This window comes from Zootoca vivipara, chromosome 2, assembly GCF_965207765.1.
Source record: "Zootoca vivipara chromosome 2, rZooViv2.hap1.1, whole genome shotgun sequence".
NCBI lineage: Eukaryota > Metazoa > Chordata > Lepidosauria > Squamata > Lacertidae > Zootoca > Zootoca vivipara.
The window spans coordinates 66,856,968-66,884,781 of record NC_142584.1 but is presented as its reverse complement, the minus strand read 5'-3'; the positions used below and the strand labels follow the sequence as shown (position 1 = coordinate 66,884,781).

At 40.6% G+C, this 27,814-nt stretch overlaps 1 protein-coding gene across 7 annotated transcripts in view; it reads right to left on the bottom strand.

Annotated features, from left to right (window-relative positions):
• Positions 1-27,814, bottom strand: part of KDM3B (lysine demethylase 3B) — a 35,752-nt gene that overhangs the window by 3,846 nt on the left and 4,092 nt on the right. For 2 of the 7 annotated variants that reach the window (XM_035105905.3, XM_088663175.1), the window contains exons 2-22: positions 24,849-25,016; positions 24,324-24,437; positions 23,953-24,058; positions 22,053-22,177; positions 21,379-21,447; positions 19,646-20,224; positions 17,089-18,334; positions 15,933-16,134; positions 12,884-13,098; positions 12,087-12,239; positions 10,533-10,640; positions 9,589-9,716; positions 8,507-8,789; positions 7,019-7,275; positions 5,998-6,264; positions 4,505-4,676; positions 4,138-4,228; positions 3,899-4,029; positions 2,279-2,398; positions 1,387-1,526; positions 659-835 (exon numbers count right to left, since the gene is read on the bottom strand). In XM_035105905.3, the coding sequence (XP_034961796.3) occupies positions 659-835; positions 1,387-1,526; positions 2,279-2,398; positions 3,899-4,029; positions 4,138-4,228; positions 4,505-4,676; positions 5,998-6,264; positions 7,019-7,275; positions 8,507-8,789; positions 9,589-9,716; positions 10,533-10,640; positions 12,087-12,239; positions 12,884-13,098; positions 15,933-16,134; positions 17,089-18,334; positions 19,646-20,224; positions 21,379-21,447; positions 22,053-22,177; positions 23,953-24,058; positions 24,324-24,437; positions 24,849-25,016 (4,851 nt within the window). Of the gene's footprint in view, positions 1-658; positions 836-1,386; positions 1,527-2,278; positions 2,399-3,898; positions 4,030-4,137; positions 4,229-4,504; positions 4,677-5,997; positions 6,265-7,018; positions 7,276-8,506; positions 8,790-9,588; positions 9,717-10,532; positions 10,641-12,086; positions 12,240-12,883; positions 13,099-15,932; positions 16,135-17,088; positions 18,335-19,645; positions 20,225-21,378; positions 21,448-22,052; positions 22,178-23,952; positions 24,059-24,323; positions 24,438-24,848; positions 25,041-27,814 lie in introns of all 7 variants that reach the window. The other 5 variants (XM_035105906.3, XM_035105904.3, XM_060271571.2 and 2 more) reach the window with 5 other exon arrangements.

The following is a 27,814-nucleotide window of genomic DNA, read 5'->3' as shown; positions in this document are numbered from 1 at the left end:
AGACAAGATCCAGAGCTGGAATGAGGGAACAGTTTTAGTTTGAAAACAAATTATTGGTTCACACCTGGGTGCTAGCCACTACAAACTTATTGAATCCTTGCTAGACTCAAATAACCAGCTGCACCCAGAAAGTACAATAAGCATTTTATTGCTTCACCTAAGAATCCCAGAAAGTGAATTTACACTAAAGTAAACATGCTAAGCACATATGCTGATATTTTACTTTTAATTATTTATTCAAGTTTCCAGTATTCAAGGAATATGTACCTCTCCCAACCCTTTCAAGAACTGGAAGAAATTTATGAGAGAAAAAAATATGGAGCTTGAGACTCAGGAATAGTAGACATGGAACGCTATAGTAAGGTACTGAAACTTGACACTTCTGAGAACTAGAGTTCTCTCAGTCCTTATTTCAGCTTCTGGAATTTCACCAAGCAGTCGGCAGGTTTTCAGTACTCTAAACCTGTCCCCCCCAAAAAAACAACAACAACAGAAAAAGCTCAGGAAAACCAACCTAACCAATTGTACAGTGTTTCTGAAAATTCTATTACCCGACACATTCTAAAGTTGTGCTCTTTTTGGAATGCTCCATGAACAACTTGTTCTATGCTTTTAAGTTTTTACCTTACTCTTTCGGGCCCTAGCACTCCACACTCACCTGGTGAGGGGCCCCTGCAGGAATAAATACAGCATCTCCCAGGAACTGCACTATTGCCCAGCCTTGTACTCCATACTCCTCATACAGACGCTTACGGAGGGTCTGGTCCAGGTACCAGCTTTGGTCATGGATTGGGTCATGATCTGGAGGATTTTCTTGTCCTTGTTCTTCACCAACCTAATACAAATGTATCAGAGTTTAATTCTGCCTACTTGCAGATTTCTTTTTAATCTGTATTCAGAAAACAATCGCAAGTTACTTTATGATGAAATTCTTAGCTTTGCCTAAGGTGGGCTTTGAGGCAATAGCAGGTATGACAGGAAAAAAAATCCAAATCTCACAGGAGGTATTACAGCTGCCCTAGTCCATTCAGAGACTATTTAGGGCAAGAGAACAACAATTACCAGACCTTTAGAAGGCATCTCAAGGCAGCCCTGTTTAGGGAAGCTTTTAATGTTTGATGGATTTCTGTATTTTAATGTTTTGTTGGAAGCCGCCCAGAGTGGCTGGGGGAACCCAGCCAGATGGGCGGGGTATAAATAATAATAATAATAATAATAATAATAATAATAATAATAATAATAATTATTATTATTATTATTATTAATACTCCACTCTTCGACAAGGTTTTTAGGGCAGTCCAATAAAAATATTGGGACACAAGTTTTATCAGAAAGTATAGAATACTGTATGAAATATTAAACTCCTCAAACATCCAACTATCACACCTTGCGAAGAAGTTCCCTGATCTTCTCAGCATCCTTAGCAGCATAAATGTGCCATAGTGCCCCAGGCTTCTCCTTTGCTTCATGGATTCGCTGTTTTGTAACATCATCAGCATCTCCCTCATCAATCGTTTTCAGCACCTCTGAAATTCACATCAGTAAGTTGCATGGCTTTCTAGTGCAATGTGTAACAATCAAATGAATTCAAGGAAGCACTAAACAACAGCCATAAGAAATTACTGTAAACCAACTTTAACATCTAAGAAAAGTTATCCTACTTAATGTTACAGGACAGCTAGGAAATTTGAAAGGACCAAATCATATTATCTTTAGTAATATTCTGGAGAAAGCACTAAATTTGTTCCCTTTGTCAAGAGCACATCAGTTCAAGCCTGCAAGGGTGGTTATGTATGCCTAGAAATCAAATATTATGTTTGCACCATCAATATATCACAAATATAGACCCTAAGAAACGCATCAAACTGGTGACATTTGCATTTGTGCACAGGTGATACTTTCAATCAGGACTCCACATCCAAGTGTCATCCTGGCAGAGTTAATGCCTCAAAGCAGTACTCTGCTTATTATAATGTTCCGCATGATTATTGGACAGGTATCATACACAATCTTATTTGAAGAGAAACTGATACATCTACTCATGAGTAAATTCACATGACTAGGCATTCTAGTTTGCAACTGAACTGGCTTTTATGTCCTCTGATTATCTTTGTTCATATGTATTACCAATGTGCAAAGAGCAACACAAGAACAGAGAAGAAATCAAAACAAAAAGAAATTAAATGGTGCAGGCCTAATATAGGTAATATTTTGCATATCTAGGGGGGAGATTCAGAAGTTAAGTTTATCCTTGAAAAAAATCATCTTGGAAGTTTACCATCATCATGAGAACCTTCCCCAATGGGAATTCCAACGTACACCATGACGTTAACGGCATCTGACACATCCAAATGCAGATTGGTTGTACCAACTCTTCTGTCTTCTGCCGTTATCAGTCCTACGAAAAAGCAGCAAAGAAGAGAGATGATGAAAGCAAGCTTGAACCTACTTGTTATGGGTATGCTTTTTATTATGCTACATTCAAACATTTATCACCACATAGAGAATATTCAGCTAGTAGACATGACAATGTGAACAGCAGCAGAGATACTTGCTCTCTGCTGATTAGATATCAAGGGTAGCCGACATGATGTCCTCCAGATGTTATTGGACTCTTAACTCCCACCAGTCCCAGACATCAAGGTCAAATGTCAAGGATGAGGGGAGATGTAGTCCAGCAACATCTGGAGGGCATTGTGAGGGCACCTGCTATGCATATGCTTAACTATAAAAGGAGCCAGACTTTAGGTACAAACTCCCTATCACTTTGTAATTGCAGCACTTAGTACAAACAGATGATACGGTCCACTGCTTCAAATCAACAAATGCATTTTATTGAATATTTTTTATCACAGCCACTACCACACTCGAAGTGGCACACAACCTGATAAAAATAAAATGCACACAGAAAAATCACTAAGGACTCAGCTCTTAATAGGTGTCCTAGAAACACCAGCAGAAAGGAAAATCCAGGCCAATCACCTTCAGCCAATAACAAAGTCTGTTCCGAAACACCAGGTTTTCCCAAGCCAACAGAACAAAGGGGCATCAAAACATGTTTCCAGAGTTGACGATTGATGCTTCCTTTAGCTCCTTAAGGAAATAGCCCCTTCTTCTGTGATCTATTTACCACAGCTAGCAAAAGCTTATTGAACTTGGGCCAGGCAGATTTACCAGCCAAGATGGACAAGAGTTGAGGATTCTTCTCCCAAGAATCACATCCATTTGTTTGGGAAATAGTAGCTGAAACCTGCTCATCAAAACTGGACAGGCAGATGCTTCTGAATCCCATACCCAAATCTGTACCAACACTGGAATCCAAGCTGCAGCAGATGTGAGTGATTTTATCTGCAAAATATCTTCCTGATCACAGCGAGTCTTAGGGGGCTTCTCTCGTTGGAATGAGCAGACGAAAACAGTCCTTTTACTACCATAAGAGGTTGTGAGCACGTGGATGCAATTGAATATGGACCATAGCTGTCAAGTTCTCCCTTTTTTAAAGGGAAATTTCCTTATGCTGAATAGGCTTCCTCGCGAGAAAAGGGAAAACTTGACAGCTATGATATGGAATAGTGTAAAAACTCATCTGCTCTTCGGTTTGATGGGCATGGGTTCTTGAGTTCTTACCTGATTTGCACAGCATCATTCCATTTTACAAAGTTCTCTGATTCTGACAACATTGTCTGATTCCATTTAGTCTACAATTACCAAATTATCTTCCATTTCTAATGACATTATACTTTTAATATTTAGAAGCAAACAGATTTAAAGGAAACAAATTAATTTTATGACTAACATAGCTAGTAATCCATCCAACTCATTTACTTCTCAGTCCATATACTTTCCTAAGACACAAACTATGAGTAGGGACAAAACTATGCTCTCCTGGTCTACATACCGTATGCGTTGTACATTTTGGGACCCAGATCGGGTCGTACGAAGTAGCTTGGCAACCTTGATGCCAGATTCAGTCTTCCATCCCTCTTAGTGTACTCTGGGAGAGGAAGGTTCTCCATTAGGTCCTCAAACCTGAAAAGGGCAAGTACCATGTTAGACACTGCCATAGGTAAGAATACATTGCTAGAACACCAACAATTCTCACAAGAGGCCCAGACCCAGAGTAACAAGGGATCTTACCTTGTCGGCATCATGTCTCTAAAATCTTCTCCCGGAGGCCAGTCCTTTAACTTCAGTACCATAGGCTGTCCGTCATCAGATCTCAGACGCTCTGAAAAGAAATAGTTTTACTAGACTGGTATGTTGTTCTATCACTATTAGTTTGCTTTTCCTATGAAATCTACAGGATTTTTTGGGAGTAGGGGAGGGAAGAATGAAACCTAAATCCATAATGTATGGCAGGGGTGACATAGAAAACCAGAGAGATATGGGTTTAAATCTCCTGTTCAGCTATGACATTAATAGTGTCATAAGCTGGGGGAGAGACTACACTGATGTGATAGATAACTTTTCACAAGTAATATCAAGAGAATTAGGTGGCACTTACTAGAAATGACCTCAAAGCCATCCCAGAAGTCACGCACTTTCACATCTGAGATTATGGCGCAGTTCCTACAATTGACCAGATCTACATCCTGATCTCCAAATTCTTGACTAAAGGCCTCTGGTTTCCAGAGTTCAGGCTTCAGCTTCTTATGAACACCAGAAACTAAAACAGGCTGTGAAAAGAAAGAGGAGGTATTATTCCCAAATGGCAATTTGCAGAAGGCATTATTTTTTTAATTTACTAATTTATAATCTTTCATAAAAAAAATATAGCCAGACAAAATGAAAATAAGAAACCACTATGTTTCCAGTATTAACCCCTAGCAAGATTTTCTGGTCTGAAAATGTAAGAGATAGAAATGTTGGAAATGTTGTTTTTTAAAAATGGATTCCTAAATGATGGACTTGATTAAGAAGAAAAACAACAATTCCTGCAGGAAGGCTGCAACTCAGATAAACGAAAAGGAACATACAGTGGTGCCTCAACTTACGAATTTAATCCATTCCGATTAGGTTGAAAAATTCGTAAGTCGAAAAATCCCTATCTAAAACCACTGTGGTTTTCTTTCAGATGTCGAGACATTCGTAAGTGCGCAGCCATTACCCCCATTCGTAAGTCGAAAAATTCGGTTGTCGAGTCGTTCATAAGTCGAGGTACCACTGTATATTCTCTACTAATGCTCTGTGTATTTTACTTGGCTGTCATAACTCCTTCAAGGAGGGAGCATTCAGAATTAGTAGACATTTTAATAGCAACAAAAATAATTACAGGCACCAACAGAAACAGAAGCAACTAAGGAAGTCACTTACTGATTGTATGAAACAACAAAATAGAGGTAATAACGGAGGTAATAACAGAGATGCTCTGGTTGCTAAGATATCAGATTTATGAGTCTTCTTGTACCGGTATATATTAATACAATATAAAAAAGAACAATTGAATAATGTAAATTTAAATTAAGTAGGTAACACCTTATAGTGACAACATTTCTGATATTTTAGTAAGTTTCATAAATTTATATATGTATTAAAAAATCAAAGTCCAACTTCTGTGCTAAGGAAAGCTATTCTAATTTTATACAAATTGAAATCTATGGGCTGATGACCATCTTTTGATAATACCCAGTATATTTACCTTTTTAACAGAAGCACTGAATTATAAGCTTCTGGCTGCTGGAAATCTTGGTCAACCCAGCCAAGTTCTGAATGTTCATCAGGCATTATCCATATTCTATCTAGCCCAATTTCCCAACCATAAACTGTAATTTACTGAATCCCAGGGTTCTCAGGGTACCACGTCCTGTTCCAGATATGAATTTTTGTGCTTGTATCACACATAGACGAGTGCCGGTAACTGTGTTTTTTCCTTCAACCTTAAACAACTAACAAAGTCTGCACCAGCATAATTATCATTAAATAGTTGCTAGTTTGTTTTAAGTACAATGAAAATCTTGCCACAGCGAGGGAGGATGTCCACCCAAAATTTTTATTTACCTGGCCCTGTTTCCAACACTCCCTGAAGATCTTCCAGTTGTTTTTATTGCTGGGGTCATGGAGACACAAAAGCCTTCCGTCACAGAGCCAAGAATGGGAAGTGTGTGGGTCCAGCACATTTAATCCCATTACCATCTCTTTCACTTCTTTCTGAGTATCAGCCACGTTGCTTGCTCGCTTGGCAGCATCAGATGTCTTCTTATTTTCCACCACTGAGGCAATAATATGATCAAGGAAATTTGGCAAGCTGGCCTTATTCTTAGCACCCTAGAAGACACAAATCCACATAGCAACCCAAGTCTTGGGTAAAGAATTAGAATATACTGCCTGTGCCACAGATTCTGATCTTTCAACCAACTAAACACTTTCTAGAAAAGTTAGCACACTAAAGTGGCTAAAACAATGCCAAAGAAAGGGTAACAATGTGTTGAACCAAAGGGGAACTGTTCCAGAAGCTCTGCAAACACCATTTTGGTAGTCAAGATAACCCCACAATTAATTGGTAGTTGTTGTAACAATGAGCTCATATATGTTTATATTCACTTGCTTTGATAGAAGCTAATTGGCTTGTTCATCTGTGGGCTTGGGGCCAGAAAGGGGAACTATCTGTATGATTTGGATATTTGCCACTTATGCTGCTCACACCAAATGATGGGAAGTCTTGGCCAAAGTGACACATGCTGCTGGTGAATAAAGAATGTATAAATGTTTGCTTGGGTGCGGACTACTCATGACAACCTCTCACTGGGTCTGTAAAGGCTGCACTGTAAGTCTACATTTCCTTCTTATAATAAAGTACCAGAATTGATCACTCTGGCATTTTTGAAATCTTGATTTGGTATACTTGAACCAAACCACTCCCACGAACCCACCTTTGGGCCAGTGGACAAACAATAAGACGCCTAAATAAATCTTATTTTGAAAAGTTCAGCATAGGTTTTCCTACTGAAGAAAGAGATCATACCACTTTAAAGAAGCAACTATCTACAGTATACCTCTAAACAAAAATAGTATTACTTACAGTGGAAGCTCCAGAAAAGACAGGAGGAAAAGGGATGCCTGTATCGAGTGAAGCCTGAGGCAGCTTTCCAGGCCCAGAGTTAAGCAAATCACGAAGACTGGAACCTTCTGTCTTGTTGCTTGAGGCAACTGGGCCCAATAAGAGACTATTAAAAAGCTTTGGAGTTAAAGGGGAGGCCTTTGCATTGGTGTTGAAGGAATCCAATCCAAAAGGTGATTGAGATTCTTTATTGAGCACTGACCTCAGTGATCCGGCTTCTGTAAAAAAGCAAAAAAGGCACCATAAGAAGACGTATCTCTCTCCCCCCCCCAAATAACATGTCAATGTAAATATTTTGACAATCACAGAGGAGGGAAGTGAGGCTATGAACAAGAGATTTCATAATCTCCAACTTATCATAACCACCACTACAATGTTTATGAGTACAAAAAAGCAAGCCAAAATAGAAGTTGCAATTGGAAAAAGATAGCAAGCATGAGAGGAAGGAGAAAATAAAAGATTACATAAATATTAATGTGTATCTTTGGACATTCTTCAATTGCAAATACAATTCTTGTAGTCATAAGCAAGAGACTTTATGACTGCTTTTTCCATCACCATGGAACGGAATGTCTTAATGTCAATGTTTTATATGTGACCTTCAAAGGTTTAGCTATGCTCCAGCCGGCATTAGTTTAAATTTGTTAGGACACAAATCTTCCAGAAGATCTACAAAAAAATTCTAGTAACTGTCCAGATACCAGGCACTCATACATTTGATCATTAAACACATGAGAAAAAAATGCAGTAAGGAAGTCTCAGTATGAAATCCAAGCAAAATAAAACCCAAACCCCACCTTTACACAAGTGCTTCACCAGTTTAAGACGTACTAAGATGGCCTAAGAAATGGTCAAAACCAAGTAATTACAGTATGCATCAGTTTTACAAGGCCAAAACAGATAGGTCAGTCCAGAATAACCTAGACTCTTAATCTCAAGGTTGTGGGTTCGGACCCCATGTTGGGCAAAAGATTCCTGCATTGCAGGGGGTTAGACTAGATTGCCCTGTGGTGCCCTTCCAACTTTACAATTCTGTGGGAAATGCAGGTGCAATACTACTGTTCGGATAGTTACCAAATTTTCAGACAGGCATGGAATTCCGTGTGATATGATTCCCCTCACATCAAATAAATAATGTCAACACTTGTGAAATTACAATAGATGTAAAAAAGCAACAATCCATGAATAGCTAAGTACCCAAATTAATCCCTCAGCATGCTCGAAACTTCATGGAACTGTCTGTTTGCTATTTGGGTTAGGAAAGAGAGAAGCCGCAGTGTGGAACATCAAGAGTATTAAACCAATGTGTGTTGACATGCAAAAAGCAGCCATCTTAGAGTGTCCCTGGTTTTAGAGTGTCTTCTAAATTCTCATCTTCAAAAACATCCCTCTCTCTCCAGGGTGATAATCAGCTCTCTAGCAAAAATCTTCAGCTCCCCAAGAACTTACCTTTTGTTTCTTCTTTTGCCTTTTGTGTTGCTAAATCTGCAAGCCAATGCAGTGCTGAAGAGGGACTTGTTTCCGGACATAGTGACTTGTTAGGTTTTGTCTCCCCACTGTTACTGGTTCCTTGAGCCTCTGTCTTTATAGGCTCCTCAGCTTTGTCCTCCGTAGCTTCAGACTTAGGAATAACATTAGTGTCCGTCTGCCCTCCTTCTGTTGTCCCTGTGCCACTGGAGAAAGCACTTTCATTTGCAGGTGTGGATACACTAGGATTCATACTGGGCAGCTGCTGAAACAGAGGATCACAAACGGGGAAGTCAAAACGCAGTAACTTACGTATTTCCTGTTGTTTAGAGACAAATGTAAAGTTTTAAAAAAGCTAGCAATATTAAGACTAGACATAAGCATGAGATAAACTCAAAATATTTTGAGGGAGTCAATCTTCCTCCCAGTTCAGAAGGGTCTCCCTAACCTTTGGTAGAACATTGGGGAATAGTGGGGTGGGGGACTTAGCTTCCATGAGCCCATTACACGAGCTTATTCTGGATACAAGCCAATACATGTATATTGGATAAGGAGACCAGGGTACATTATTATTCTCTCAAATTTCAAAAACAAACAAAAACATTTGACGCTAACAGGTTGTGTACATTCCAAACTCAGAAAAAATTAAATATTCCACTGGTAGACACACTATCTGGGGCCATCTAAAAAGGCAAAATGAGTATGAAATACCACATCTTTCATAATGGCTGTTTCTTTATAATCTGCATTTTCATTAACATGGCACTTCAAACTGCATAAAGCAATAGCAAATAAATATTCCAACACACAAAATACCAACAACTCTTTTTAAAAACAACAGCCCTGATCTCCCTAGAGCAGTGTTTCCCAACCTTGTGCCTCCAGATGTTTTGGGACTACGACTCCCATCATCCCTAGCTAGCAAGACCAGTGGTCAGGAATGATGGGAATTGTAGTCCGAAAACAGCTGGAGGCACAAGGTTGGGAAACACTGCCCTAGAGGAAGTGGACAATTTCTATCAGGATCACATAACAGATTTTGGCCATAATAGAAGTTCACATACCTGTGAAATTCCATTGGTGACGGCAGGTCGCAGCACAGATTTATTCTGCCGATTAATACATGGGCAGTTGGCTTTAATTCCCCATTTGCCACGGGCTGCATGAACCATGTCTCCAATACTATACAGTGCTGAAAAGTGAGAAATGGTATCAAATTTTGTAACAATATCTGAAAGTCTTAAAATTCAAGGACCAGTATCTTCCTGCTTACACCTGAAATGGTAGATCTTCTAGGCTTTTACAAGCATGAACCTATGTTTATGTGTATGGCTTTTAGGCTGGGAAGGGAGACCCTCTGCCTGCATAAAAATCATTATCTTTGTTGTGACAATACTATTAAGGGCACTAATTGTTAGGACACTCTCTTTTAACAACTGCCTCAAGTAGCTTTAACAACCTAATAAGCATCCTTGTAAGCGATGAGAACTCGGCAACTGCAGATGCACTTTTGTTACAAAAATGTATTCAAATAATGAATCCACCTGGCTGGATCTGATGGCAAAAACGAACCACGACCTAACAAGGACCTGGCAACAGTCATTACCTCAAGCTGTAAGAGAGGGAATTAAGGGAATCAGGATCCTATAAAGTTCAGCTGAGAAGCCAGCACCATTAGGCCACTGCTTCTACCAACTGTTGTAGCAGAGAGGAGATGAGGGAAGCAGAGCCATGCCACTGGCTCAGCTAAGAGAGCAGCAACTTTTTGCTCCTGTCATCAAACTGTTCTCCATTCCTTCTGATTGTGATAAATTTGTTACTATGAACTCATGCCCAAGGTTGCTTTTCTCCTCCTCCCTCCCTTTCCCCATGTCTTTTAGATTGCATGCGTGAGAACAGGGGCCATCTTATTATTGGTATTTACAAGCTGATCTGGGAACCTTTGTGGCTGAAAAGCAGGATAAATCTGTCAAAGAGAGACATGATAGGACATGGAAAATAGATTCACCTGTGCCAGGGATTATCTGTGTTGGCATGAGATTCTCTGGTTCATGCGACTGTCCCTTTGCACACTTCAACCATGAAAAAACCTCTTCATCACCAATCTCCTCTGTCTCTGAAATAGAAAGACAATCAGATCTTTTAACTTTCCAAATGCTTGCTTGCATGTTCCAGTACTACAATGGCTTCAAACTAATAAATTCAAAGGTAGCAGGTTTTGCTGAGCACTCTCTTCATAGTCAAACAAAACACGCAACAGCCGTCTGCTGTGGTGCTTAATGTGCTACTACAACCCTTCACAGTCACAGCTGGATGAGAGTTTCAGTCCAAAACAGCTGGAGGGCTAATGAAGGCTGTGCTAATGGAAAGTGTGTCAATACAACAACCGTTAGGTATGCAAGATTAAAACATGAACACACAAACCTAGAATCAATATTCTGCCCTATTTCCACACTGAAAGATGTTTTTTCCAAGCTCTGTTGAAACTCCCAACTCCTTTCAGTAATGTATCAGTAATCTATATGTGTATCAATAACGTGTATTTGTGCAGCCTTGTGCTTGCTTTTCCGGTAGTTTATCACATTACCTCTTAAAGATAGAACATCCTGCCTCAAACATTATATTCATTTTCCTCTTTACTAAAGACATGATAGGCTGGGACAGCTCACAGGACAAAATAGAAAAATCAGACAGAAGCCCTTGTTCCCATCTGTCCTAAGTCAGCACACAGTTCCTGTTTTAGTTTCAAAGCACTAATGAAGTAAAAACTACTACACCAAGGGCTTCAATTTTACTAGTAAAAGCACACCTAGTGTATTGCAAAATTATGCATGACCAAGGATTATTATATGAATCACAACCATAAAGCCTTTTGTAACTTGCTCAGAAGTTATTTTCTTTCAGAATTGTCTCCAGGAAGGCTGGGTGAGACACACACACACACCTCCCCCTTGCTCACCCGGTAAAGAAACATGAAACAGGAGAACCCAAAGTTATTTCAATACAAGAGCTTCTTAGCTCCTGGCTGATAGATCTGTAATATCCCAAACCTTGGTTTTTTTAATGGTAATACCTGACACTTGGAAAATAACTAAGGCCTACTTTAGCAATTAGATGACATGCTTTACTCCAAAGGTCAACTGTGTCACATTGAAAGTTCCTTAAGAATGCATTGGTGAATTCTGTAAGCTATCCCTAGTGCAAGGTTAGGAATTTTTACCTGTGATTCCCTAAGTTCTTCCTCATTCCAACTGTCCTCTTTCTACATGAGGATCCTATACATGCCATTCCTGTTCTTGAAGGCATGGCTAAATTAAACATAGAAGGTAATTCTGTATTATGCTGCCATGAGGAAGCAGGGGGATGAAGAAGCAGAAGCAGCAGCAGCAGCAGAGGAAATTAGGCCACTATTCTCAATCCATATAATCTTTTATCTTATCTAGCAACACAGCAAACTGATCATTTAGCCTTCACACAGAACAACTCCTCCCCAACCCTACCATCAAAAGCAGAATGCCCATCTAAACTTTACAGCATTCTTGGACAAATATCAAGTACTCACCACTGCGTGGACGGCTTTTTCTGAGACGGTAACAGTCCAGACACACCCCAAAGCCACATTTCCGACAAACCCAGTGAATATTGAACAGTGTTGTTTCACATACATCACACATCTCCCTCACTCCACGTACAGCTCTCTTCCAGGCCACTTTCTCTATTAAAATAAATAAAATCAAGGAGGCACATGTTAACAGATTATACATTACAACCATGCTATAAAGTTGGTTTACAACAATTTCTTGGTTTTACAATAATTTCTTAAAAGTCGTTCAAATTCAAAATGAAAATGTGCGTTTGAGAGAGAGAAGTGATGGTGGTATTGAGAGACAAGAGTTTGAGAAACTCAAGAAAAAGCCTCTTTGAATGCATGGATCACACATCTACTGTATTGGATTCAGAATAATTCATGCAATAGTTCTGGAGACATTGGGGGGAGGGGGGTGTTTCCAAGATGCAGCGATGGCCACCAACTTGGATGTTTTTAAATGAGGACTAGTCAAATTCATGGAGGGTAAGGCTAGCTGTGGCAACTAGTCATGAAGGCTATGTTCCACCTCCACCGTTGGAGAAAACATGTCTTTGAATACCAGTTGCATACAAGTGGAGAAAGTGTTGTTGTACTCAGGTATTGTTTGAGGGCTTCCAACAGACATCTGGTTAGCTAATGTAAGAACAAGATGCTGGACTAGATGGGCCAAATACTTGCAGAGTAAACCATAGAGTAATGGGTTGGGTATCTTTTCTTCAATAATCGAATTCCAATTACACACACGGATTAAAAAGAAAACACCAACTTACGGTGTGGTTCCACCATCATCATTGCCTCCTTCTCAGACATAACTAACTGACAAAACTGGTCTCCAACATTGGCCAGGATGTATTTGGAGGTTTCCAGGTCAATTCCCTCTGCAGGGGCAGTAGACGGGATCCACAAGCTCAAAGCGTCGGTGTCACTCTGTTGGGGGTTCAAGAATCCCTCCACTCGTAGTATACCCTTCCGAGTAAATATCAGTCTGAAACAAAACTATGAGCTAGTTAAAAGAGCACATTAGCTATAATCTTCTCTTCAAAACACAAATGAAATGGAGGTTTCCTCCATGGCTATTCTTTAGAACTAGTACAATTGATAGATTTGTTCCTGAAGACACAGTGCTGTAGAAACCATTGTTAGAAACTATCATTACAGGCTGGTTGGCTTAACATCTGTTCTGAAAAAAACTGGTAGACAGCATTTCTAAAAGATAAAAATTACCAAACATATACAAGAGCAAGTCTTCCTGAATAACAAGCATGGCTTCTGCAAAACTAGGCCCTGCTAACTAACCTTTTAGAGTTATCTGACAGTGCCAATAAGCACGTGGGGCAGGATGCGTCCAATTCCACTCATTTTCAAGAAACTTTTGATAAAGCCCTACACCAAAAACTATTGAGTACCAAAGCAATAATGGGATTAAAATGACAGATTGTATTATGGTTTAGTAACTGGTTAAAGAGCAGGGAATAAATGGACAGTGGGCTTGGAAGCAAGTACTCCTTACAAAGTGGGGAACTCTGCATTTCAAAACAAACTGTCACCATTTCTTTCAGAGAACATATAAACTACCTTAAAATAGTTAGGCCTTGGTCAACACCTCACTCACTCTGCCTAAACAGTCCCCACTCCCAAAAGGAACACATTATCTAGGCTAGTCTTAATTGAAAATTTAACTTGGGACTTTCTAAGTGTACAGCGGATATCTTGCTATTGAGCAATGCTTTCCCCCTGCCTCAGAGGGATTCTTAAAAACAAAACAAAAAGACACAATATTATTTAGGTTGCACAAACATTATAATCAACTATTTTCTTTATTTTGCACACCACCATTTTTAGAAGGCAAAATTCTTAATAATAATTACTATTTCCCCCACGCTTTTCTTCATTAGATCACAAATGAGTTAACAGATACTCAACAGCACAACATGCACTCACATGTACAGAGAAGTACGGTTTAAAGCAAGGTATGCATTACCATGGGTTTTATGAATCCATGATCTTTTGCCACTTCAACTAGTTCCAAGCCAGTTTAACCACATTTCTGTAACACTGACATCCTGCCAAGCAACTTAGTCTTTTATATATATTAGTGTCTTATACAATTAACATCTTTCATGAAAAGCTAAAGCTTTGTGAGGCCAGACTCATATGTTTTCCAAAATGCCTGCATATAACCATCTCTTATGAAACAGATGTCTATTTTTCAGAATGGATTTCTTAAATCAAGGTGATTTTAATATGCAGCTTAAATCACCAAGAAAAAATATGGATGTAGATAATGGTGCTGCATTCAACTTATAATTGCATGCCTGGAACAGCTTCCTCAACCACAACAGCACTTCCCTCCTTCCTGCACCACACCCAGATCTGCTCCAGCAGGATGGGGGAAGCTCCAAAGTACGGGTGGAAGTTGTTCTGTATGTGCAATAATTTAGCTGGATACAACCCAACTAAATGCAAGCATTCCAGAATAAGAGTACGCACCTATTGTTTGCGATAATAACCAACACATCTTATTTTGTAGTTTAAACACTACAGTACTTAGTACGATCTATGGGAATAATTCAAAGTCTCTGGTCATGCAGCCAACATGCCTTTTGCATCGTACAATTATATCAGTTTAGAGAAAGGGGGCTATTGTGTCATTAATAGGTTTCCGTTTGGATTTCAGCTGACATGCAAGCAAAACTGTTAACACAAGAGACACAATTCAATAGAGCTGGGTATGTTGGTCCATGGACCAAATCTCCAGAACATTTTAGAAGGAAGGGCGGGTAATTACTATGGATTGTATCCAGTTGGTATCCCATCACTATCCAGCAGGAACTTCTTTCAGGGGAAACGGAAGGGAGGCAATTCCCCTTTCTCCGGTACTCTCCATCCTCCAGAACAGATTGGGGGTGGTGCAGGAGAGAGCTAGTGGAGGGGGGATAATAAAAAAATCACCCCCTTCCTTGTTCCCCTGATGGACACCTACATGAGATCAAACAGTCTCCTATCAGTGGAAGCCTATTAGATACCACTATATGTTCAACATTAGCAGGTAAGAACTCAGTATTTTTCAATTGTCATAATAATGCAGTACCTATAGTATAATGCTTGCTTGCCTCAAAAATAAAATATTTCATCTCATGGTTTGTTCTATGCTATAGAAAAGCAGGTTTTAATTCTGTATGCCTGACAAGAGCATTGGATTGGGTTTTAAGTGTAAAATTCAACAAGTTTGTTTAAATTATTTTATAGTGAAATATGAATGAAAGGTTTTTTAAAAGTGCAATGTACCAGTACCTGAAATGTTTTTTTAAAAATATTTAAAAAATCATATTCAAATTAAAAATCCATTTTTGTTTTTGCTTTTAAATATTAAAATCTTGCTTTAAATGGTCATTCTGTTATTCTGGTGCAATTTTACAGGCCAGTTTCCAGGTGATGTGTGAAACTGACAGCCTTGGAAGGTGGTGGATTCTCCATTGGAGGTTTTTAAACAGAGGTCTGCCAGGGATTATTTAGCTATGATTCCTGCATTGCAGGGGATTGAATTCTACAATTCTATGACTCTAAGAAAAAGCACCAGGTGGACAAAAGCGCCGATGGGATCAGAGATCACTGCTCAACAGAAAGTTCTATGATTGCAGGGAGCCCTCAGATGCTACAGCAGGAATTGCAACGGTCATTGCAGCAAGGATAATACAATTTTGAAGAGATGAAATTACTTAGCATTATCTTGCCATTAAAATATTTAAAAGCCAAGTGACACATTAACCAGCAACAAGCACAGTATACCAACAAGACATGCTCAGGGAGCTTTATTACCTGCGGAAGTGGAAGAAGCGACAGGCTACAGTAGAGTCGTCCTGCTCCTGTTCCTTGAACTTCCGGTAGCGTTCCAACCGACACTCCCGGCACTTGTGCAGATGAGGGGCTACATTGATGCAGGAGCCATCTTGGAGGAATGGTTCCCCTGATTGCTTCAGCTTCCTCACCTTACTCATGTCTTTCAGTATAGACTGGCCAACTATGAAGCAAAGTTAACCATTAGAGGCATTCAACTGAACAACAGAGGGAAAGGACGTCAAATTCCAAGTAGTACTTATTTAATGCTGACTCCTATAGAATGCTGCACTGTACCGATGTTAGGTTTGATAGAGAGCAGGACTGGACTTGTCTGTACTTGCCATTTGTGACCTGGGCATCAGCATAGGGGCTTGGGCATGCAATCCTGATCTAGATAATCTCTACATATCAAAGACACTGCTTCGATCAGGCCTACATATTTACATGCCTTTCAGCAAAATATCCAGTTAAGTGAAATTCAAGTAACTTATCCATTGATTCAATGGGACTACTCTAAGTCCACATTTTTCAATGGCTCTATTTGAACTGAGTAAAGATGGCTATCACTCCTAATTTCAGCCAGGCAAAAGCAGGAGCAGGCATGATCCCACTCCCACTTTGCATTTAGGCTTTTCCCATAAAAAAAAAGGTCTGCATGGGACTTAAGTATTCATACCAAGGGTTCCTAAACTTGCTCTAAAGTATCAATATTAATTAGGGGTTTCAAGATGCAGAAACATCAAGTCACAGTAGTACAATAACATACATTGCAGTTCTCCCTAAGCAATCCTCTCTAAGTTAACATTCAGTTCATACATATACTTCTGCCAGCAACCAGATTGTATCCATTTATAATTTCCTGAAAATAAGGGAGTAAACGTTTTTCTAAAATGTGAAGAGTGCAAGATAATGCCTTCACCCAAAAAATGAACTGCAAGCACACGCAGACAGATGTAAGAATCCCAGGTTGGTGGTGTGTTCTTCTGATGCCTTGCTTCTGGCTACATGCACAGAGGACGTATTTGACAGAAGGGCACACACCACACTGCTGACCACACAGAAAATATGGAAGTACAGAACAAAAAGCAGCCCTCCTTCAGCCTTCCTCAAATAACCCTTCCTTTAAAGCTGTCACCTTTCAGGGGGGCTGTGCGAGGCCTGCCCTTAGGGGTTTGTTTCCCTTTTCCTTTGCCCATTAGTAGTTCTGCATTCCGCTCGCCATTAGGACCCAGTTTCCCAATCAGATGTTCTGGGATTCCCTTCAGACAAGCTTTGGTGTGCAGCTGCTCCTCAGAATCACTCATATCCGAGAGGTCGCTATTGGTACTGGAATCAGAATCCTGCTTAGACGGCATGCTCCGCTCATCTAGAGAGAACCTTTTCACAGTTTCAAAGGGGTTTTTGTTCTCCAGTGCCAGCTCTGCCTGTGAAGAGAAAAAGCCAGGCGGATGTCTGCCAAACACATTAGAAAAGGTTTTCATAAGAGGATTGTCCTGCTGCCCAGGCCCAACAGATGGCTTTTCTTCTGTTGGGCTGGAGGAGAGCGTGGGCATTTCAATTGGTTGTGTCAAGCTTCCGATAGGTGAGGTGGAACGGCCATTCCCCAGAGTAGATGAACTCTGAACACCGGGAAAGCGAGTCGAAGTAGGTGCACTGGACAGGATCTTGGAGGAATCAGTCGTTATAAACAAGCTCTTCTTTTTAGCTAAAGAGTCAGCTCCAGTGTGCAAATCTGGCCAGCCAGAAGCTGCCTTGGAACCAAGAACTGAAGAGGGTGTAGCAGTTGCTCCTGGCAGAGATGAAGAGGCGAAGCTGCTGAAAGGACTGAGTTCTGATTTTTCTGAAAATGCCAAGAAAGGGTTTGAGGGCTCCTCTCGTGAGAGTTTTGGGGGTTGCAAAAAGAGATTCTCGTGATTTTCTGGAGGTCGAGTACTCATAATGTTTCGGGGGAAAGCTGGAGTAAGCGTGGGCATAGATTCCGTTGGCAGTTTCCGGTCCACAGAACTGCCCAATTGAGTCCCAGCTTTAGCTTCTCCTGCAAGAGCTTTACCTTTGCAGATGTCCACACTCAAGCTCTCTGAATTTTTTTTTAACAAGTCCTGACTAGCGGGCTCTTCAGCCAGGTTCTCTGACAAGGCTGTGAAGTAGTTGCTGGAGGGAAGATTCTGGGACATGCACTGAAAAAACAAGTTATTTGATAAATCAGAGTCTTTCTGGACCTCATGACCAGTGCTACTACCAAATGGAAATCCAACAGGCTTCGTCTCTGGAGCTATTACTCCATTGGATTGGTTTCGCCCGCTGTCAAATGCGACAGGTTGGGAACCAGCTGAGTGTGCCACTCCAAACCCTGATGAAGCCAACATTGAATTGGGGGAAATCTGAAACAAAACAGGAAACCAGTCAGTTGTGCTCCTCTCCCAAGAGAGGACAAAACACTTCCCCCAAGCCTGATTTATTTTCCCCAATATACTGCCTTTGCAGCATCGCTCGGCAGCTTGTCCTATATCAGAAATATACTTGTTGCGCAACGACAGTTGAGGCATGAGACAAAATGCCCAGATTTTGCAGGCTGCCCAAATTAATTTAGGCTGACTATTCTTAAACTTTCAAATTTTTAAACATGTTTATTGGATCTCTTCAAACCTTGCTTCAAAATGCTAATAAGAATGGGTATAATGGAAAACAAAAACAAATGAAATTTAATATTTTTAATTCAATTTCTAAAATGTTACTCTAAAATGGCAATATGTGTATTAAAAAAATTACTGACTGCTCCCCCCTAGGCTACAATTTATGGTCCCTAGGTGTCCCAGGACTTTGCAGATCTTGCTTTCTGTGAGGAAGAGGGAGAGCTATGGGTGGGGCTGCCTTGCAAGTGTCGAAAATTCCATGGCTGTCACTCATTTGCTTTTGCTCTGATGGCAGAGAAAGCAAAAAGGGGGTATTCGAAGAGTGTGTTGCAGGTGGACTGGGGGAGGCTTTGGATCCCAAAGTGCCCCTGAAACAGGAAGCAAGTACATTAGCTCTGGAGCTAGCGTAGTTATTTTCCCTCCCAATAGTCCCAATAGCAGGAAAAACCATTAAAACCTCTAGTGGAGGAGGAAAAAAGAAGGAATGACACTTTCCCCTTTCCAGCAAAGCCCAGCAGGGCTTGGGATCTGGTGCTTTGTTTGCCTTTGAGTCTCTCTCCCTTGACCAAATAGGATTGTTTTGCTTATCTGTAGAAGATTAGATTATAAACACACTGATCTCTCTTGTAAGTGTAGTTGCCATATTTTCCCCATGAGCTTCCCCCCATAGCTATATAAATCACATTTTCGGGGGGGGGGGGTTCCTTATGAACAATAAAGATATACTAAACCAGAGGCTTTGAATTCCAGTTTTTTTACTATGAAAGCCAGCACCCTTCTCCTAAGGTATAAATGTGGAAAGGAACACACTGTACACTGAACAAAACGTAAGACCCTATCAGAACACAAGTCTGCATTCGTAGTATTCCACATCCTGCTAGAAGGCTGCACTATCGTAACAGGGAAAGATCTCAAGTCTGCTATAATGCTCAAACTGTATAGCTGTACATATCCTTAACACAGCTATTCTAAGAGTTATAGCAAGACAAGGTATGCAAAGTGCGCTCTCTCTCTCTATGCTATGTATTATCACTACTATGCTGACTGTAAATGGCTTACCTCTCCCTGAACAGGCAAATGGCCTGCCTTCTGTTTTTCTTGCCCAGTAGTTGCTGACAAGCCAGCATCTGGAATCCGCACAGTAGCTGGCGTTGGCCCAGCTGTAGCAATAATGGCAGGGGCAGCCACCTGGACTTGGCTGGCCTGCTCTAATGATTTTGCCATCTCTTGGTTACCACTGCCACTCAGCAGTGCCTGGGAAGCAGTTGAAGACAAGGAAGTAAAGGGCATAGGTGGGTCACTACCCACTGGTTCATCCTGGACCACAAGAGTTCGGCCATTCTCCTTGGTGTATGTGGCAAAACGAATACTGCGATTAACTTGAGGGACAAATGGAGGAAGTTGCTTGGCCCTTGGATCCAGAGTCGCGTCACTGCTGCTGCTTCCTTTCCAAGCTCCCCTATTTGCCTCACCTCCATCATTCCCATTGCTATCCACTTCAACCCTCTCCTTTAGCTTCTTCATAGCATGATCACACCCAGTATCAGAAGAATTTTTTCTCCTTCGCCCATCTTTCCCTTCCACACTTTCCCTCTTCTTTTTTCCTTTTGATGATTTCGCTGCCTTTAGAGAAGCTCCCTATAAAAATAAAAGCACATATCACTACAAAGAGGAAGCCAAAATAATTAACTTCATCTATCCAGTGCCAAAGGTTTTAAATAAGCCTGGCCATTAAACAATTAATACATTGCTTTAAACATCAGGAGCTTAGGGGTCAGGTGTCACCAGTACGCTAATGATACATAGTTCTATTTCTCTGTAACATCTGAAACAGCAGAGGCTGTGCAAGAGCTCTGGACCACTGCCTGGACTTTGTTGTGGCCTGGATGAGGGCTAACAAAATGAGATGAATCAAAGCAAGACAGAGGCACTATGAGTGAGTGGCTCCCAAATTCAGATAGTTCATCAGCTGCCTGCTTTGGATGGAGCTGTATACTCTAAGAGGAAGGTTCATAGTCTTGGGGTGCTCCTGGATCCATCTCTGTCACTAGAGAGTCAGGTGACCTCACTGAGTAGGAATGCCTTTTGCCGGCTTTGGCTGGTAAGACAGCTATGGCTGTTTCTGGACCAGGATACAATGATCACTGTAGCCCACACACTGCTATCCTCTATTACTGCTATGCACTCTGGGTAGGGCTGCTCCTAAGGTTGGCCTAGAAGCTGCAGCTACTGCAGAATGTAGTGACTTGACTGCTCACTGGGGCTGAATTGGCACTAGTTGCCGATTAGCTACTAGGCAAGGAGCAAGGTGATGGTAAAGGTAAAGGGACCCCTGACCGTTAGGTCCAGTGGCGGACGACTCTGGGGTTGCGGCGCTCATCTCGCTTTACTGGCCGGGGGAACCAGTGTACAGCTTCCGGGTCATGTGGCCAGCATAACTAAGCCGCTTCTGGCGAACCAGAGCAGCGCACAGAAATGCCGTTTACCTTCCCACTGGAGCGGTACCTATTTCTCTACTTGCACTTGACATGCCCTATACAGCTTGGGACCAGGATACCTAAAAGATTTACAGCACGATAGTATGCACACCTACTCATTCATAAGTCCCTTGAATTCAATGGAAGTTACTCAGCTTAGGTCTGTAATGGACTGCAGCCTTAACTGGGAAGTCAAACTAATAGCTCTATGAAAATATAGATACATTTAAGACAACTGTCATAATATGTTTTTGAGATCAGATCTTTAAAACATTATTGCTAATATAATGAGCTGGTGCAACACAGTACGTGTACCTCGTTCAGTGCAGAGGTGTCCATCACTACATGAATCAGTCGGGGATCCACTGACTTGATTTCACCAGTCTGATTTTTGTGGTCAACAAAGGGAGAGAGGGAGAGAAGACAAAGTCAACCATAAAGACTGGTAAGATACTGATCATAAAAGCAGCTTCTCCAATGTCCCTCTTCACCTGCCTTTTCCCTGCAAGCTGTGCTCCCATTCCATATCCCTTATCATCTTCAATCTTATATATGTAACTGAAGTAATTTTACATAACTTACTCCATTTTAATAGTACATACATTTTCATGGTTGCAAAAATGATTTTGGCAAAATATGGAACACAATCTTCTCTTTAAGGAGGACTTGTAGAAGAGCCTGGCTCTGTAAGCTTAGGGGACTGGAAATAAATGTAAGAGGGTAGATAGGCAGGTGGTGATGTTTGTATTTGAAAATGATGCATTCCCTAACCATTAGGATATTCCACTCCGACTGCTTTTCTTGGCTGCAACTATAAAAGACTAGAATTTGCCTAAATGCTGAAAACTGTCAGAGTCCTGCTCATGCTGAGTGTGTTTGTATTAAATGTCGCAGTCCACACAACATAACTAAGACCATGTAAATAACTGTTAGTAGCTAAATGAAGAAAGGAAATCAGGCATCAAGAAACCACAAGAAAAGCTTCACACCTCAGTCAAAACCACCTCCATCAGACAGGTGATAGGATCTTGACAGCTCACAACAGCAGAGACCCAGCTGTTTTCCTCCTCTGGCTGGTACACCTTCACTCTTTGACCTTGGATGCTGCAAGGACCTGGGAAAGAGCCCCAAACGAGAATGCTATCAGCCAAACCAGTGCCACTGCACCAAGAATTAAAAGTGCATTGTTCTCTTAATGTAACACACAAATAAGACTTTATTAGGATTTGTTTTGGGACAAGGGATAACAAAAGTAATCACCACAATACTGTGGAGTTCTGTGTCTTCATTTACATGTCTGTTTCTAAAATTCCAGTAAACAGTGGATATGTTTATTCTGAATTACGTTACATCATATTGGAAACATATAACTCAAGTGCTAACTTCTTAATGAATTCTTCTTGCTTTTGTTTTTACACCTACAAGTTAACAAACCATTTGTGCAAACACAATAGCTGCTTGATATCTGTGACTACTCCATGAATGCTTGGAGAAAGCCCTCCTTTGCCAAAGTAAGTGCCCCAATGTAGCAGGCTAACGAACAAAATATACAGTTACAAACATATGAGCAGATAAAAATAGAAGTGAAGAGAGCAAGAGTAGTCAGTTAAATTAAAAACTAGCAGCAGCAAAATACCCTCAGTTCAATAACCTACAGGTCTGTCAGAACAAGGACTCTAGCTCTCAGAAAATGGCCAGAGAGCAGGCTAGATAGCTCTACCTAATAAGGAAAGCAGTTCCAGGGCCTTGGTGCACCCACCTTGGTGCAAGGTACTTTCTTGGATCCCCACCAAACACAAATCCAATGCTGCCGGAAGGAGCTCTCCTTCAGATCTTTTAAAACTGGTATTCAAAGCCTTTTAGGGCTTTCAAATTACCATTACCAATACTTTGAACTGTGCCCCAAAACAACCTGGAATCTAGTGGAGCGTGCTCCAACAAGAGGATCACATACTTCTGATCAGTCCCTTGCCAATACTCTGGCCAGAGTATTCTGGATCCCTTCTGTGCTAAACATGTAATTACTATTCGCCAATCGTATAGCTCCAATATGACATTTGATAGTCATTGAAATAAACTCCTTAAAATGTAAGCCAGTCAGGAACCTTTAAGCTCCTCTGAATAGCTCTATCCAACTCTTATTTTAATAATATATAATTAAATATAGTCGGTCTTCAATGTCCTTTATTAACCTTTGGTTAATAACAACTGTCTTTTTCATTACTTTTTGACTAATGATAGTGGTTCTCCATGGCTGATTCTCTTCTTCTCTCTTGACTTAAGATTAATATAGTTGTTCTACCCTACTGATTTCTTGCATTCCTCTAGCATGCCAGAGTACTGTTACAATAAGGACTATAAACTTTTTTTTTCTCCTGGAAAGGGTAGTTAAAGTTCATACTCAAACAACAAAACTGATTCAAACAAGAAAACAGTGTGTTAAGAAAATGAAATTTTTAGGAAAAACTGAGCTTTCTCCTTCACAGCAAAGCTCAATTAATTCCTCAGTTTCAAGAGCTTGAAACTTCATACATACCGTGTTTCTCATATTATAAGACATGTCTTATATTTATTTTTTCCTCAAAAAACCCCACTATGGCTTATTTTCAAGGGATGTCTTATTTTTTTCCTCCTCCTCCTGCCACGGCTGGCATTGCTGCTGCGCCTATCACTATGTCTTATTTTCGGGGTATGGCTTATATTCCTTGAATGCTTAAAATCCTGCTATGGCTTATTTTATGGGTATGTCTTAAAATATGAGAAACAGGGTAACAGACCTATGAAAAAGCTGGAACAAGTCTTAGGATCTTAAGAAGCAGCTGTAAGCTGAATATAATTTCCAGGAGAACCAATTAAGTTCCTTAAAAAACGAAAACCAGCTGGTCTTACCTCTGCTAAATATCTCCTGAAGCTTCTGATCACTGACCAATGAATTGACAGCCTCCCTCAATATTGGATGTTGTTGGAGAATTTGGTTCTGACTTTCAGTTGCCATCTGCAAACAAATTTTTAAATATGTAATAGCTGTTCAATAATGGGGTATATGGCCTAGATTGTTATGATTTCTTTTTCCCCTGTTTCTTGATGTTCCTTCCCCATAGTGACAGAAATGTACGGATTTATTTCTTGATGTTTATCCTGCATTTACATTCTAACTTAGGGATTGGTCTCCACGAGGAAACCCACCCTGGACCTTAGAGTGAAGGGCAGGTAATAAATTAAAATAACTAAACAAACAAACAAACAAACAAATAATATACCTGGAAGAGACGTAGTCCACTGGCATCAGACAGGAATCTCAAGTCTCGATTTACAAGAGACTCTACTGGAACCACAGAACCTAAGCCAAGCTTATCTACCAAGGGAGTGAAAGTCTGTGAATATAAAAAAACACGACCGCATGAAAACAGAGATAAAAAGTCTTACTCGATTATCTGCTGAAAGGAATCAATCAACTATCTAGCAAAAACTTAAGTTTATTTCATAACTTGAGGATTAATATAGATACAACAGCACACCAAGTAACTCTTCAAGTTAAAAAGTTTCTAAAACCGAATCATTCAGCTGGATAAAAATCCTCAGCTGAGGTTTAATCTTACATGTTTCAATTTATTAGAATACATTTTCATAATGGCCTAGATAAGAATTACAAGAAACAAAGAAACTTGGACAAAATAGGCCTTGAGTCACATAAGAAAACAATCCACCATTCAGACTTTGACATAAGAATTGGGGGTTTTATATATATATATATCAAGGGTAACAAGCTAAATGAAGATACTCACCAGCGCAGGCCAGTGTCCAACTGACAAGCTAGTTCCCTGAAGTAGAACTGGGTCATTTCGAGGGGCCCAAACGAGAGACCCCTCCAGCATCAAAACGATCACTTCTTCAGCATGAACTTTCACCCAGGCATGTTGCTTCCAATTGCACCGGTCAAATTCCACAAATATCTGCAACAGATCCCAGAATGGGTTCTTTCAAACACATGTGGGCAAAGTCACAACAATCAGTCAGCAAAATGCTTGTCATGAATAGGGGTCTACAAATATCAGCTTGGCTTACCAGATAAACCTCTACCTGTCCTCACTACAAAGTTTATCTTATCCCCAATGCCACACCTCTGACGCAAGCAAGGAGGGCTTTTGGAAGAGGCCAGGGTCTCTTTAGTTTGGGTTGCAGTGCAGAGAAGAAAAAACAAGAGGTTCCTCTGCACCCCCACCCCATCCATTTTTTTCTGCTGCAAGGGTGACAAAATTTCACCCCTTTCCCATGCAGGGCTTGGGAGAGAGGCAGTCTCTTGTCTACATGCATGGAGGTATGCATAAGGTAAGAAACAGTGGGGGGATGTGCCTGTCTTTTTCATGCAAACCAATGCCAGTGCAAGTAAAATTACACCTCACTTCAAAGACTCCTGTAATTCTTAAAAAGGCTTGAGGAAGAAGCAACCAATATCTGACTTGCAGAAAACTTTGGAGGACAGAAAAAGAAGGGGAAACATGGCTTGTCTTCACCAAAGCTTTCTGAAAAAAGTAAATACTTTCCCTCTTCCATCAAGCCCTCTAGCAAACGTGGAGGGTTGGAAGAAGATACAAATGGGGTCTTGCAGAAGGTCTTTGGCAAAGACTGCACCCACAGTTTCCATCCTTCTCCAAAGTTAAAGGTAAAGAGACCCCTGACAATTAAGTCCAGTCGCGGATGACTCTGGGGTTGCGGTGCTCATCTTGCTCTATTGGCCAAGGGAGCTGGTGTTTGTACGCAGACAGCTTCCAGGTCATGTGGCCAGCATGACTAAGCCGCTTCTGGCGAACCAGAGCAGCACACGGAAACACCATTTACCTTCCCGCCGGAGTGGTGCCTATTTACCTACTTGCACTTGACGTGCTTTCGAACTCCAAAGCATCCTGTAAATAATATAAGACCTCATCTTTGGCTCCATCTCTCTGTGCTATAGAAGACAGGCACTTATTTTACTTGCAAGAAGCTTAAGAGAAGGCAGAACCAGTGATGCCTATCATTTCTTATCAAAACTGCTCCACTAAGGAGGTGCCATTTTCGACCAAGGGGTTAAGGGACACTGTTGACGCCCAATTCTGAAACAAAACCATTTGAAGAATAATGTTTGTACACAACATTCCAGATATGATCTACCTGATGTGATAACAGGAACGAAGCCTCACCTGACCAATCTTAGATTACAATAACTTAATGCCATATATTATTTAGTTCCTCAAGTTACATTAACATTTGCCCACTGTCACACTGTTTGAAGTTCACTCTGGAAAAAAGTCTACCTGGTGCCTGGCACATCTTCTTCCTCTCTAACACTATCTCCACGCTTCGTCCTGTGATTTTAACACTCAAGTTGATAATTCCGCTTACTCAGCTGCCTCCCATCTCCTGTCTTTCATCTCCAGCTCTGGACAGACATCCCTGGACCACGGCCACTTCTGATCACGGCTTTATCTGTGTCTGTGCAGGCTTGCAGCTGCTCTAGTCCAACCCCTCTCTGATCCAGAGCTGCTATATAACAGTCCTGTTGTATTAAAGCTGGAAGGGCAACAATCACCAGGAGAAATCCTGTTCTCCAGGACTTACCATTTTCTAGGAGAGATATTCCACTTTGTATTTATTTGATTTGATTTATTAAATTTGTATAGCACCCTTCATCCATAAATCTCAGGGGAGATGACAACAGGAAAATAACAGTGACTCTGCCCCTTTGGGAGTCATGTCACATCTCAACAAATTGTCACCAGCAAGTACTATAATTTTTGGATGAAGGAGAGCTGGAAGGTCTTCACCTCTCTCTGTTGGGTGGGTTAAGACTTTCTGCCTTCAGTAAATGAGAAGCTGGTGGAAGCAAAAGTGGAAGAGGTGCTCTAATACCTGCTACCTCTAGTGAGAGGAGGGATAAAGCATTCTTTACTTCTATTATTGCCCCTGGAAGACAGCAGGGATTAACAGGTGCATGTTGAACACACAAATAAGGAGCCAGTTTGGTACTTTACATATTATTGTATTTAGTACAATATTGATATCTGGGGCTAATCAGAATGCTTTTGAGGGTAATTCAAATTTCATATTTTCTGCTTACATACTGTATTGCCATTTCCCAATCTTGTTTCATTTTATTTTTTTGCTTGGATTTTTATATTTTGATTCCTTAGTGGTTAGTTTCCTGATGTTTAGCTTTATTTGATGAAGTGTCTGTAATTGATTGTTAATGCAAATGTTACATTATTTTAAAAAATATTGCCCTGCTCTGTATCCTGAGCTGTTATTAAATTACTATATTATCTGAGTTTTGATGAAATGTTTGCAAAGTTTTGGCTTTTAATTGTTTAATACTGATTATATCAGGCACCCCCAAACTGTGGCCCTCCAGATGTTTTGGTCTACAACTCCCATGATCCCTAGCTAACAGGACCAGCGGTCGGGGAAGATGGGAATTGTAGTCCAAAACATCTGGAGGGCCGAAGTTTGGGGATGCCTGGATTATATTATATATTTAGTATCACTTAATAATTAAATGCATTTATATCCCATCTTTCCATTAAAAAAAAATCAAAGCACTTGGTAGCATCTTCAAAAAAGCCAAAGAGCTACTGGTAATCCTAAAAAGAGTTTTCAAAATTTGAAGGTAAGATACACAAATTCAGCGCATCAGTTAAAAACGCAGCAGGTCAATAACACCTTAACCAGATGGCAGAAAACAAAGAGAGTGGGCAAGACTGACTTCCCTAGGTAG